We start from the raw sequence: 13,905 nt of genomic DNA on the forward strand, positions 1-13,905 counted from the left end.
GGGGAGGAGTGCCTGTCAGTGGACAGTAGGCATCGCAGGAGGAGGTAAGTGATCGGCGGCATTCCCATTACCACGTGAGAATGCCGCCACAATGAGATGCCGGCGTGCGCCTTGAGACAGGGTGAGTATTCGGTGGCATGCAATGTGGGAATGATGCTGCAACGAGGCGTGCCTGCCGGAACCCATACCGCTCTCTGGCAGGAGCGGATCCAGCAGACGGTGTGACAAAACTGATCCACGTATACTGCAAGCATTTTTTTTTTTACAAGTTTAGTGGTATATAAGGTGATAAACATATTCTATTACCTGTCCTTTGGCAAATATATAATGTTTGTGGGTCCTTCTAACACATATCCAGGATTAGAATAAAATGTCCCTTACCATGAGCACACGTTTGTGTGGATATCACTTTAAGAGCACTTACAGCACTGTGATGCCTGGTGCGTGGCTGGCTACAGAACATTAGCGAGACGGCGGGGTTACTACATAGAACCTCTGACCTTACCACCCTGAGAGTAGCTGCAATGGGCCCCCCCGGATTAGTGCAAGCCTTCAAAGATCTTTCCCTTTGTACCTACTTTCTGTGAATTGTGAGCTTTAATGTTAAGCTGCCTTTCCACATGATCAGCACCATATTTACCTGCTGCATCATGTAGTGCATGCCATTCACATGCAGTGTGCTTTGTGATTAGGAGACTCTGTTTTGGGATTTTATGGCAGTTGTGAACTTGGAGCACGCTTCTTGTATTGCAATTAAATCCAAACCATCAATATTCTGCTCACAGATTCATTCAGGATAAAGTCAGCATGTGAAAACGACCTACCACATACCTCTCACTAGCAGCTACTTAGTCAGCTTTCCTCCTGCACATATGCGCTTATTATTGTATAATATCCAGTACCCGAGACCTGCCAGAGCCGCCAAAAAGGAAACCAGAAAAATATGATGCGGAGAGCAATACGTGTCCAGAGCCCAACTTGCCAGCACTGGTCTTACAGCCATGTTTTTCCAATCATTCCTGGGGCTTGAAAGCCTAATTTCCTACAGACTTGGAGTCTTTACAAGGCAGCAGTAATATATGCAAACAGGGATTGCTGCTGTGGGTTAAATAATCGTTAGATCTGTTAAATAATGCTGACTACGTTAGATGAACCATATTTTCCGAAGCCATCAACATCACTGGTCCAGTGGGGAGTCTGGCAGGAATCACTCTCTCCTCTCGCTATGGCCACGGTCTCTCTCTCTCGGAGTATGTTCTTTATTGGACGGTATCCTGAGCACACTATCATGAGTGTGTTTACAGGCCGTGATGGAAAGACAGCCCAATTGGTCCCATGTCACTGGGTATTATATTGGATGACAGTCGGGGAGCTCTTTGGAAAATACAATACGTCATTGATTAGATGGCCTTCACTTTTAGGAAAAAGTCCACACTCTGACTTCACCCCAGAGACTCCAGAATGCCGTAATTCTCTCCAAAACATTACAGAGTCCCAATAATCCCCCTTAGCAGGAGAAATGCCCTCACCCCCTACTGTATGGAAATAGTCTACCGACACTTGGTACCACATCACGTCATGTCACAGAAAATGGCAGTATTAATGAAATAGTCATGTTTTCTGATTTCCTGTTTTGCATGCAACATTTATACTTTATTTTATGTTATCTCAAATCTGGTCTGCCCAGGGCTATGGATACCATTCCATTTATTATAAAGTTATTGTATATGGTTTGGGGGTTTTACTGTAAGGGAAAGATCTAAGGTGTATATACCTAAGAGTTGGTTTAATCAGAGTCTGTACAAATGTCTGAACAGCAACTAGAGAAATCCTTGCAGAGACCTAATATTCAGGGATATATATTTTAATTAGTGGGGTAATAAGGGATTTTTCCTAGTTTGAAAAACGCTTCAGACGGGGTTTTTATGCCTTCATTGGATCAACAGCAAAACAGATGTGAGAAAAGCTAAACTTGATGGGCACATGTCTTTTTTCAGCTATGTAGCTATATACAGGCACTGAGCATTTAAAAAATGCATCCGAATGGTTACAAATTCCTCCCTTTTTCTTCTAAATGTGTTCAGAACATTAGTGAGTAGCCCTTTAAGTGACCTGTCCGGATTGTTGTCCTTGACTTGGCAATCATTATTAATCTGCCCTTCTCTTTAAAGACGTGATGATTTTATTTATTTATTTGAAACGTTTGTGGTTTTGTGTTTGCTTGTGCAGAGACGATGCAGTCTGGAAAACGAGTTCCGAAATGGGAGACAGAGCAAAGCTGTTAGCTGGGAAAACGCAGGTAGGTTTTCACTGGCTGTCGCAGGGCACCATTGGCTGCCTGTTCTAATCACGTTGAATGCAAATCCGCACAGGTCATGAATGCCAGGAAATCATCTGTCTATGTAAATCTCTCCTGCTGCATTGATCTGAATCCCCATTAACGCTTTCACTGGTTAGTCACAGGACTGCCAGCCTCAGCCAAATAATTTATTGTAACGAAAAAATAGAATATACCCACCAATATTTCACCGGTATCGTGTCCAAACACTGCTGGGTTTCTGGCTGATCAAACCACACTAGTTGCTGAGCTGTGCTATTATTTTTTCTTTATACCTCTTGTCAGTCATGGACGAGTTCCACTGTTCTGTTCACTTTGCAGCTTCCATCATTGTCACAGCGGATTCAGAAAGCGAACATTCAGATATAGAAATTGGCGATGACGAGGGAATAACATTTATTGCCAGAGCAACAGATGAGATTCTCCAAGGCGTTAAAATCTCAGGTAATAAAAAATGGCAACCCGTTCATTTACATAGCTCATACTCGCAAACAATTTCTGTGGAAAATAAAATACATTTATTACTATTATCATATTTTATCACTTACCGATTTCATTTATGCTAATCCTTCAATGTGTTGTCACCTAGCCTTTTTAGTTCAACTACTTATTCTCTGCCCTTAAAGGGAAACTTTTTTATCCACAATGCAGATTTTAATGCATATAATTGTTGCAAAAATGCATTTATTAAAATTTATTAAAATAAGTACAAATATTTCCCGAGCTTTAAAAAAACGTACCTTTCATTAGCTGCAGCCAATGAAGAGCCACCCACTTTATACCCAGCATGTACTTCCTGGTTAGTGCTGGACATTGTCCAATCAAATGCCTCTAATAGACAAGTATTGAGAACAAATGTCCACTCCATAGCTTTGCAAAGTGATGGATGATTTCATTGGGATTTAAAGATTTGTACAAAAATGAACTATTTAGGGCTGTATTAGTTTAAGGCCTTCTTTTAACCCCTTAAGGACCAAACTTCTGGAATAAAAGGGAATCATGACATTTCACACATGTCATGTGTCCTTAAGGGGTTAAAGAGACACTATAGTCACCAAAACAACTTTAGTTTAATAAAGACGTCTTAGTGTATAGATTTATGCAGCCCTAGCCACACCTCCACTGGCTCTGCCTGACACAGCCTGCATGAAAAATGGTTTCATTTTCAATCAGATGTTCATTTTCTTTGGCCGTTTTTATCTCCTGCTCTGTAAATCGAACTTTATTTTTACTTTTTTATTCTTTTTATTAGTTTTATAGCATACATATAAACAGTAAAAAACATGGACATGTTACAAACAGTGACATTAGATACATATAATATAGTTTAGTATATTTCTCAGGTATAACACTTATGAGAATATATTTGAGCACAGCATATCAAGCTATTTGAGTTTAAAGGGAAACTCCAGTGCCAGGAAAACAATCAGTTTTCCTGGCACTGCAGGTCCCCTCTCCCTCCCACCCCCCAATCACCGGTTGCTGAAGGGGTGAAAACCACTTCAGTAACTTACCAGAGGCTTACCACATCGCTGCTTCTTCCTCTGCCGCCGCTCCTCCCAGTGATTGCGTCGGCCGGTGGGCGAGACTGATCCCGCCCACCGGCCGGGGACACCTGATGCGCAATGCTTTCCTATGGGGAAATGAGCGACACTGGAGGTCCCCACACAGCGTGAGGACGTCCAGCGACGCTCTAGCACAGGTTTCCTGTGCTAGGGACACGGAAGTGCCCTCTAGTGGCTGTCTAGTAGACAGCCACTAGAGGTGGAGTTAACCCTGCAAGGTAATTATTGCAGTTTATAAAAAACTGCAATAAATACACTTGCAGGGTTAAGAGTAGTGGGAGTTGGCGCCTGGAGTGTGCCTTTAACGTTCAGATAAAGATCTTTTAAGGAATTTATTCTGTTCATCCAATATACATAATTATGGATATAATTTAAATTGTTGTTTAAATAAGAAATTCAAATTTCAAGTTGGTAAATGGGCATTAAAATTTGTTTCCAATGTCTCGCGATTATTATTGTAAATTGAACTTTAATTACAGACAAGAGGCTCCTGCAGGGTCTAGCAAGCTATTAACAGAGCTGCAGACGTTCTAAATTAAACAAAATTTGCAATAAAGCAAGTGTAAACATTAGATGAATCTTTACAGGAAGTGTTTATGGAGGCTGTGCAAGTCACATGAAGGGAGGTGTGGCTAGGGTTATATAAACAAAGTGCTCAATTCTCTGCCATTCAGGAGTTATATCAGTGAGACTGCAGGGCCATGATCTATACACCAAAACTGCTTCATTAAGCTAAAGTTGTTTTGGTGACTATAGTGTCCCACTTCAGTAAGATAAAGTGCATGGTGCTTAGAGTAATCCTTTAATCATTGTTTTCTCACCACTAATCCTGTGAACCACCAATGTCTGAAATGTGAAGAAATAAATTCTGCGTCCTGGCTCATTACTTTAGCATGTGATGCTGATTATTCATGGGTTTGTTTGTTTTTTGTTTTATTTTGTATTGGGGTGGGGGGTACCTTTGAAGCAGGTCTTGTGTTGGCAGGAAGAGGTAAGTGTCCTCTTCTTTCAGGTGAGATCTGTCTTTAAGCATTGTTTGCGTTGCATACTGTGTATACAAATAGAAGTGTGGCTGGTGGTTTATAGTAATCGTTGATGTTTAATAGATGAAGGATTTGTTAAACTCTGCAGAGAGAAAAAAAATACCATGTATAACAAGGAAACAATGCAACCAATGGGACGAGCTGTAAAATGGAGTGAATCAGAATGTAGCTTGATATTAAAGGGACAGCTCACTCCTCGCCTGTCTCACATTATATTTTCATCGGAATAGACTGATCACTATCAATCTTTGGCTGATGTTTATGGAATCCTGCTTAAGTTTCCACAGTGGAATACATGAGCCTTACCTGGCTCGACACTACATCTTGAGCGGACTGGCCCTGAGACACCTGTATTAACCGATACTACTAGCTTACACGTTTGTATACCTCTACTTAAACAAAAAACCTCATTCCACACTCCTCTATCTGGGCAATAGGGCAGACACCTCCTCATACACTGTCCTGCAATAATGTTTACATCATATATTACAATCTGACTTTACACGTTACTGTAATCGCTCCAAAAATACATGGAATGAGAAAAATAAAGAATTAGATGTAAAAAAAAAATAATAGGTTTCCACAGTGGATGCTTCATGTGCATTTAAGATACAGGCAGACTGCGGCCTCAGAGCACTCTTTGTTTTAATTTTAAAATGGTTACTTTCTATCTGCAGGCATGCTGGGCGTCTGTCAGAGCCCACGGATTGTCCCACCGTCCCCAACGCTAGCCGAGAAAGTTCTACCATGGAAAAGAGAACCTGATGAAAACACAGTCTGCATCTCCTCTGAGACCACCAAGATTGTCCCCGTGGACCTACAAAGATCTTGGAAGCAGAGCATCTCTTCCCTAGAGAGCGTTGGTTCACCTCCTGTTTCTGAGCACCACCAAGATGGAGGAAGGCTGCTGAGGCAGGATGGCAGAAGCCCTCCTGTCCTTCAGACCCTACCTGAGACTTGTAGCTGCTTTCCTTTTTCAAACTCCCCTGGACAAAGTGATCTAGGATCCAGCACAATTCAGCTGCAGGAACTCCAGCCTCTCATGCCAAGAGCAGAATGTTTTAGAATGAGTCCCCTGTCTACAAGACAAAACCCTAGCAAGAGGTTAAAACCGTTGCACAGACCCTCCAAAATCTGACTTTCCGAGAACCTATTAATTTTGGCCAAGCAGGGCATTTGAGGGCCCATTATTTCTGGCCAAGCAGGGCATTTGAAGACCCATTATTGTTGGCCAAGCAGGGCATTTGAAGACCCATTATTGTTGGCCAAGCAGGGCATTTGAGGACCCATTATTTCTGGCCAAGCGGGGCATTTGAGGACCCATTATTTCTAGGCAAGCGGGGCATTTGAGGACCCATTATTTCTGGCCAAGCGGGGCATTTGAGGACCCATTATTTTTGGCCAAGCGGGGCATTTGAGGACCCATTATTTTTGGCCAAGCAGGGCATTTGAGTACTTATTTTTGGCCAGAGGATCAACTCACTGAGGTTCTTTATAAAGTCTGTGTACATTGAAATGGAGATGGGTATTGAGCTAATTGCCACGGTACAGGATATTATAAATGCCCTGCCGTGGGATCTACAGAATAACTGCACCCACAGTAAATGAATGGAACTGATATTCAAAGTCAGTTTGCTCAGCTGGATATTGACAAGGGAATAAACTAGGCCTTTATATTTCTTGCAATCTGTGAATTAGAGTGCCAACATATATGCTGTTTAATTTTTGTGCCAGCTTATTGAACCTGTAGGTTCTGATCCTAAAATTGCTTAGGTAGGTGCCTTTAGCTGGAGAGCCAGAGCTGGTACTGCCATGAGTGGGATTCTCCAGGTGTCGCTGTATTGTGGGAATATCTCCTGCTACGAGTCATGTACACCCTCTCATTGCTTTAATTACCCAGGGCTGATCATGACAAGCTATTAGGTCTCAGCGGCCCCTTCTTTCAGGGGGTAGGACTTACTCCAGGCTTGTGGTCTCATCCCCTTTCTTGGCTTTGTGTATTTCATGTATTTACATTTCATGTACAGTCATACTGAGCTTGGGAATCTGCACTGATACCTGAAGCTCCAGTTACTGCAATCTGTAGCTATACTAAACTCATTTACTAAAAAGAGAATCTTGTACATTTGTTTTTCATAAATGTTCCATTTGTTAAGAAATGCGTTTGATGGCTGAATTATTTCACTTGAGTGTGTCTGGGTTTATATGTTCCAAAGTGTCAAATCTTAGTGTAATATTGCATTACTGTGTGAAAAAGTAACTATTAGCGAAAAAGGTAATAGAGTGATGCAGACAGGAGTACTCTGACAGAGAGAGAGATGCCCGCGGGAGTACTCTGACAGAGAGAGATGCAGACGGGAGTACTCTGACAGAGAGAGAGATGCCCGCGGGAGTACTCTGACAGAGAGAGAGATGCAGACGGAAGTACTCTGACAGAGAGAGAGAGATGCAGACGGAAGTACTCTGACAGAGAGAGAGAGATGCAGACGGGAGTACCCTGACAGAGCGAGAGATGCAGACGGGAGTACTCTGACAGAGAGAGAGAGATGCAGACGGGATAACTCTGACAGAGAGAGAGATGCAGACGGGGGTACCCTGACAGAGCGAGAGATGCAGACGGGAGTACTCTGACAGAGAGAAAGAGATGCAGACGGGATAACTCTGACAGAGAGAGAGATGCAGACAGTGGTACTCTAAGTAACAGACAGAGAGAGAGAGACGCAGACAGGAGTACTATAAGTAACGGAGAGAGAGAGACGCAGACAGGAGTACTCTAAGTAACAGAGACGCAGACAGGAATACTCTCTGTAACAGAGAGAGACGCAGACAGGAGTACTCTGACAGAGAGAGAGCGATGCAGACAGGAGTACTCAGTAAGAGAGAGAGAGACACACACAGACAGGAGTACTCTAAGTAACAGAGAGAGAGACACACAGACAGGAGTACTCTAAGTAACAGAGAGAGAGAGAGACGCGCAGACAGGAGTACTACAAGTAGTATATATAGGTGGTGGAAGTGCACTCATTCCTAAGTCATGGGATTCAGGGTGCTCCATGGATAAGTCCCAGTACCAAAAAGGACCAATTGTAGTATTGAATATAAAAGATAATCCAGGCACTCCAATGAATTCCAAAACAGAGGCAAATTTTTATTGGAACAAGAAACCAATAAGCAACGTTTTGACCCCTAAGGGCCTTTGTCAAGCTTGACAAAGGCCCTTAGGGGTCAAAACGTTGCTTTTTGGCTTCTTGTTCCAATAAAAATTTGCCTCTGTTTTGGAATTCATTGGAGTGCCTGGATTATCTTTTATATTCAGGAGTACTATAAGTAACAGAGAGAGAGAGACGCAGACAGGAGTACTCTCAGTAACAGAGAGAGAGAGACGCAGACAGGAGTACTATAAGTACCAGAGAGAGAGAGAGAAACGCAGACAGGAGTACTCTCAGTAACAGAGAGAGAGACGCAGACAGGAGTACTCTCAGTAACAGAGAGAGAGACGCAGACAGGAGTACTATAAGTACCAGAGAGAGAGAGAGAGACGCAGACAGGAGTACTCTCTGTAACAGAGCGAGAGACGCAGACAGGAGTACTCTCAGTAACAGAGAGAGAGACGCAGACAGGAGTACTCTCAGTAACAGAGAAAGAGACGCAGACAGGAGTACTATAAGTAACGGAGATAGAGAGAGAGACGCAGACAGGAGTACTAGAAGTAACAGAGAGACGCAGACAGGAGTACTCTAATAACAGAGAGAGACGCAGACAGGAGTACTCTCAGTGAGAGAGAGAGACGCAGACAGGAGTACTCTAAGTAACAGAGAAAGACGCAGACAGGAGTACTATAAGTAACGGAGAGAGAGAGCCGCAGACAGGAGTACTATAAGTAACGGCGAGAGACGCAGACAGGAGTACTATAAGTAACCGAGAGAGAGAGAGACGCAGACAGGAGTACTCTCAGTGAGAGATAGAGAGAGACGCAGACAGGAGTACTCTAAGTAACAGAGAATGAGAGAGACGCAGACTGGAGTACTATAAGTAACAGAGAGATATGCCGACAGGAGTACTCTCAGTAACAGAGAGAGATGCAGACAGGAGTACTCTCAGTAACAGAGAGAGAGACGCAGACGGGAGTACTCTCAGTAACAGAGAGAGACGCAGACAGGAGTACTCTCAGTAACAGAGAGAGACACAGACAGGAGTACTCTCAGTAACAGAGAGAGATGCAGACAGGAGTACTCTCAGTAACAGAGAGAGATGCAGACGGGAGTACTGTACTGCCTGATTTCTCCAGGACACACTGCTGACAATTGGATGTTATTTTGGAGCACCAGCTATCTTTGGTTTATTGAACATTAGTATTTACTGTGAACTTGTTGTTATGGTTCTTCATTAGAACAGCTTCCATGTGGTCGGTAAGTTACGGTGAACCTCCTTTAACCCCTCAGTTGCCAGAGAGGACTGCTCTGTTAAGCGTGGGTGGTTTGCCAACGGTGGAGTTGTGTTTTAAGCCAGTTCAGCCAAAGGTTGCAGTGCACAGAGCTGCTGTAAATAACGCCATCTGATTATTGTTTTTCTAGGCTGCTCTGTGACTCACTGTGTGCTGGGAAATAACTCTCAGGCTTTACAGGGGATTGGCAAATACCTTGTCACCACCTGCACAAAGCCAGCACTGTTGCCTGGTGTAGTTTGGATGTTATCAAGTTATCCGTGAGCGAGTACTGCTGCAGAGTTCCAGTCACCCAAGGCTTGTTGGATGGTTTGCTGGCCTCTAGCTTTCTCTCTTGAGGGGTTTCTATATCTGAGATTTTATTGTGGGGTAAGTCTTCCATATAAATTACAGGGGCCAAGCCCACTAGACATGTGCAAACAAATCAACACCCAAAATTTGGTTTGTTCATAAATGAACCATATCATCTAAGTTAATATCTTTTTTTAAAGGATTTTATTTTGGACAATTTAGATTGTTTATGAGTGAACCAAATTTTTGGAGTTGATTCATTCAACGATTACCAGGAATTTTATTTGGACAAATGGCTTAAAACTAATTTTTGCACGTCTAGCAGTCACCATGGAAACCAATGGAATGTTCCTGCTGATTGCTCTAAAGCTGTAACAATCACCATGGAAACCAATGGGATGTTCCTGCTGATTGCTCTAAAGCTGTAACAATCACCATGGAAACCAATGGAATGTTCCTGCTAATTGCTCTACAGCTGATACAATCACCATGGAAACCAATGGAATGATCCTGCTGATTGCTCTACAGCTGATGCAATCACCATGGAAACCAATGGAATGTTCCTGCTGATTGCTCTACAGCTGAAACAGTCACCATGGAAACCAATGGAATGTTCCTGCTGATTGCTCTACAGCTGAAACAGTCAACATGGAAACCAATGGAATGTTCCTGCTGATTGCTCTACAGCTGAAACAATCACCATGGAAACCAATGGAATGTTACTGCCGATTGCTCTACAGCTGTAACAGTCACCATGGAAACCAATGGAATGTCCCTGCTGATTGCTCTACAGCTGAAACAATCACTGTGGAAACCAATGGAATGTTACTGCCGATTGCTCTACAGCTGTAACAGTCACCATGGAAACCAATGGAATGTCCCTGCTGATTGCTCTACAGCTGAAACAATCACTATGGAAACCAATGGGATGTTCCTGCTGATTGCTCCACTTTTTAGCAATGGCCTATAAAGACTGAGATTGAACATGCTATTTCCAGCAGTGGCTATATGGAGCAGTGATTGTAATGCAGGGAGTTTGTGTTTATAATTCTGTGAAACATGGAAGACACACTGTATTCTTGTGTGGTTTTTAGATTCAGTCTGATCTATTTCCTGTTAAACTGACCATTGTAATCTTCCAAATTCCATATATTTTTTACAAAATGCAATTAATCCTGTTTCTCTCTTTGTTTGTAAATGATTAAATTGCCTCATATCACTGCCTGTGATATGGCGGAAACATTTACGGAGTTGATTCTGTTATTAATTGCTTTAAATAGAGTACGCTATATTTTGATGAGTTCTTAACCATGTGCTGTGCGTTGTATGAAATGCACAGGGTGGGTTTATAACGTGCACACTCTTTGATGATGCGTTTAAAGGAAAGTGTAGTATTAAAACAGAGTGCAGAGTGGGATTTATATAAATGCAGCGAGTGCATTGTGGGATTTATATAAAGGCAGTGAGTGCAGTGTTGGATTTATATAAAGGCAGTGAGTGCAGTGTTGGATTTATATAAAGGCAGTGAGTGCAGAGTGGGATTTATATAAAGGCAGCGAGTGCAGAGTGGGATTTATATAAAGGCAGTGAGTGCAGTGTGGGATTTATATAAAGGCAGTGAGTGCAGAGTGGGATTTATATAAAGGCAGCGAGTGCAGAGTGGGATTTATATAAAGGCAGCGAGTGCAGTGTGGGATTTATATAAAGGCAGCGAGTGCAGTGTGGGATTGATATAAAGGCAGTGAGTGCAGAGTGGGATTTATATAAAGGCAGTGAGTGCAGAGTGGGATTTATATAAAGGCAGCTAGTGCAGTGTGGGATTTATATAAAGGCAGTGAGTGCAGAGTGGGATTTATATAAAGGCAGCGAGTGCAGTGTGGGATTTATATAAAGGCAGCGAGTGCAGAGTGGGATTTATATAAAGGCAGCGAGTGCAGTGTGGGATTTATATAAAGGCAGCGAGTGCAGAGTGGGATTTATATAAAGGCAGTGAGTGCAGTGTGGGATTTATATAAAGGCAGTGAGTGCAGTGTGGGATTTATATAAAGGCAGTGAGTGCAGTGTGGGATTTATAGTGAGAATACAATTCGATTGAAGGCAGAGGGTGTAGTGAGGGATATATTTAGTGTAGTGCAGTGACATATTTAGATGTAAGGCAATGTAGGGATATACAGTTGTGCTCAAAAGTGTGCACACCCTGGCAGGAATTGTGAATTTTGCATTTGCTTTTGAAAATATGACTGATCGGGCATAAACTGTCTTTTATTGAAGGATAGTGATCACATGAAGCAATTTATTATCACAAAGTTGTTTGGCTCCTTTTAAAATCCTAATAACAGATAACATAAATCACCCAAATGTCCCTGATCTAAAGTTTACATACACAAGGTGACACACACAGGTTAAAATGGCAATTAAAAGATTAGTTTCCCACACCTGTGGCTTTTTAAATTGTAATTAGTGTCTGTGTATAAATAGTAAATTTTTTTGTTAGCTCTCATGTGGATGCACTGAGCAGGCTAGATACTGAGCCATGGGGAGCAGAAAAGAACTGTCAAAAGACCTCCGTAACAAGGTAATGGAACTTAATAAAGATGGCAAAGGATATAAAAATGCCAGTCAGTACTGTTCAATCACTTATTAAGAAGTGGAAAATTCGGGGATCTCTTGATACCAAGCCAAGGTCAGGTAGACCAAGAAAGATTTCAGCCACAACTGCCAGAAGAATTGTTCAGGATACAAAGAAAAACCCACAGGTAACCTTAGGAGAAATACCGGCTGCTCTGGAAAAGACGGTGTGGCTGTTTCAAGGAGCACAATACGACGATACTTGAACAAAAATTAGCTGCATGGCCGAGTTGCCAGAAAGAAGCCTTTACTGCGCCAATGCCACAAAAAAGCTGGTTACAATATGCCCAACACCTTGACACACCGCACAGCTTCTGGCACGCTGTAATTTGGAGTGACAAGGCCAAAAAGAGCTTTATGGTCACAGCCATAAGAACTATGTTTGGAGAGCGGTCAACAAGGCCTATAGTGAAAAGAATACCATCCTGTCAGGGACCAGGAACCAGACAGAGACAGAAGTAGATGCAAACACACCTTTATTAATAAATAACAAATAATAAACAAAAGCAAAGTCCAGGAATCAAGCAGGGGTCAGTCACCAGAGCGGGTAGTCAGACAAGCCAGGATCAGGAGCACGGAGAGCAGCGGAGTCAGGAACAAGGCCGGAGTCAGGAACCAGGAGCAAACAGGAAACACAGGAACAAGGTCGGAGTCAGGAACCAGGAACAAACAGGAAACACAGGAACAAGGAGACTTCTGGGGAACAGGAAACCACGCAAGGGCAAGGAGGTTCTGGGCTTAGCTGCTTAAATAGGCAGAACTAATTAGCAGCAGGGTTGATTACTACTCACAGGTGAGTAACCGTGGCAACAAGCAGAAGGAGCTCATAGTAATTGCAACTGAAACTCAATCACTGAAACAGAAAAGGGTTGCTGTTTAAAACAGCAAAGAAACCCTGACAGTACCTCCCCCTCAACGACTCCCCCCATCTCTGTTGGTGGGTCCGGGCTTCATGGGGAAGCGGGCGTGATATGAACGAAGGAGGGATGGTGCATGGACATCAGAGGCAGGAACCCAGGAGCGTTCCTCTGGGCCGTATCCTTTCCAGTGCACCAAGTATTGGATCTGTCCTCTGAAGACCCGTGAGTCAATGATGCTGCGTATTTCATATTCCTCATGATTGTCAATCAGAACAGGACGTGGACGTGGCACTGAGGTGGTGTAGCGATTACAAACCAACGGTTTCAAGAGGGAAACATGGAAAACATTTGAGATGCGCATGTTAGCAGGAAGGTCAAGTGCATAAGCTACAGGGTTAACCCTTCGAAGTATACGAAATGGCCCAACGTATCGGGGTGCCAGTTTTTGTGAGGGAACACGGAGGCGTAGGTTGCGGGAAGACAGCCAGACCCTCTCTCCGACCTGATAGGTAGGTGCAGGAAGGCGTCTGCGGTCGGCCTGGAGTTTGTAGTTCTGCATTGCGCGTTGCAAAGAACTCTGGACCTGCACCCAAGTGGAACGGAGTTCCCTGAGATGTTCCTCCAATGCCGGTATCTCCTGTGGCAAGAACGTATCAGGCAACATGGACGGTTGAAACCCATAGTTTGCCAGGAATGGGGATAGCCGGGAGGAGGCATTAATCGCATTATTGTGGGC

The 13,905-nt window shown here is 43.2% G+C and overlaps 2 protein-coding genes across 5 annotated transcripts in view; both read left to right on the forward strand.

Annotated features, from left to right (window-relative positions):
* Positions 1-7,193, forward strand: part of SLC9A5 (solute carrier family 9 member A5) — a 178,793-nt gene extending 171,600 nt beyond the window's left edge. For 2 of the 3 annotated variants that reach the window (XM_063438806.1, XM_063438807.1), the window contains 3 exons: positions 2,230-2,299; positions 2,660-2,782; positions 5,624-7,191. In XM_063438806.1, coding sequence (XP_063294876.1) covers positions 2,230-2,299; positions 2,660-2,782; positions 5,624-6,084 — 654 coding nt within the window. In that variant the 3' untranslated portion in view covers positions 6,085-7,191. Of the gene's footprint in view, positions 1-2,229; positions 2,300-2,659; positions 2,783-5,623 lie in introns of all 3 variants that reach the window. The other variant, XM_063438805.1, reaches the window with a different exon arrangement.
* A 2,091-nt stretch (positions 7,194-9,284) lies between these two features.
* The window catches only part of LOC134579012 (uncharacterized), a 147,669-nt gene continuing 143,048 nt past the window's right edge, over positions 9,285-13,905 (forward strand). For both annotated transcript variants that reach the window (XM_063438149.1, XM_063438150.1), the window contains exon 1: positions 9,285-9,759. In XM_063438149.1, the coding sequence (XP_063294219.1) occupies positions 9,697-9,759 (63 nt within the window). In that variant the 5' untranslated portion in view covers positions 9,285-9,696. The remainder of the gene's footprint in view (positions 9,760-13,905) is intronic.

Source organism: Pelobates fuscus, chromosome 12 (assembly GCF_036172605.1).
Source record: "Pelobates fuscus isolate aPelFus1 chromosome 12, aPelFus1.pri, whole genome shotgun sequence".
In the NCBI taxonomy this organism is placed as follows: domain Eukaryota; kingdom Metazoa; phylum Chordata; class Amphibia; order Anura; family Pelobatidae; genus Pelobates; species Pelobates fuscus.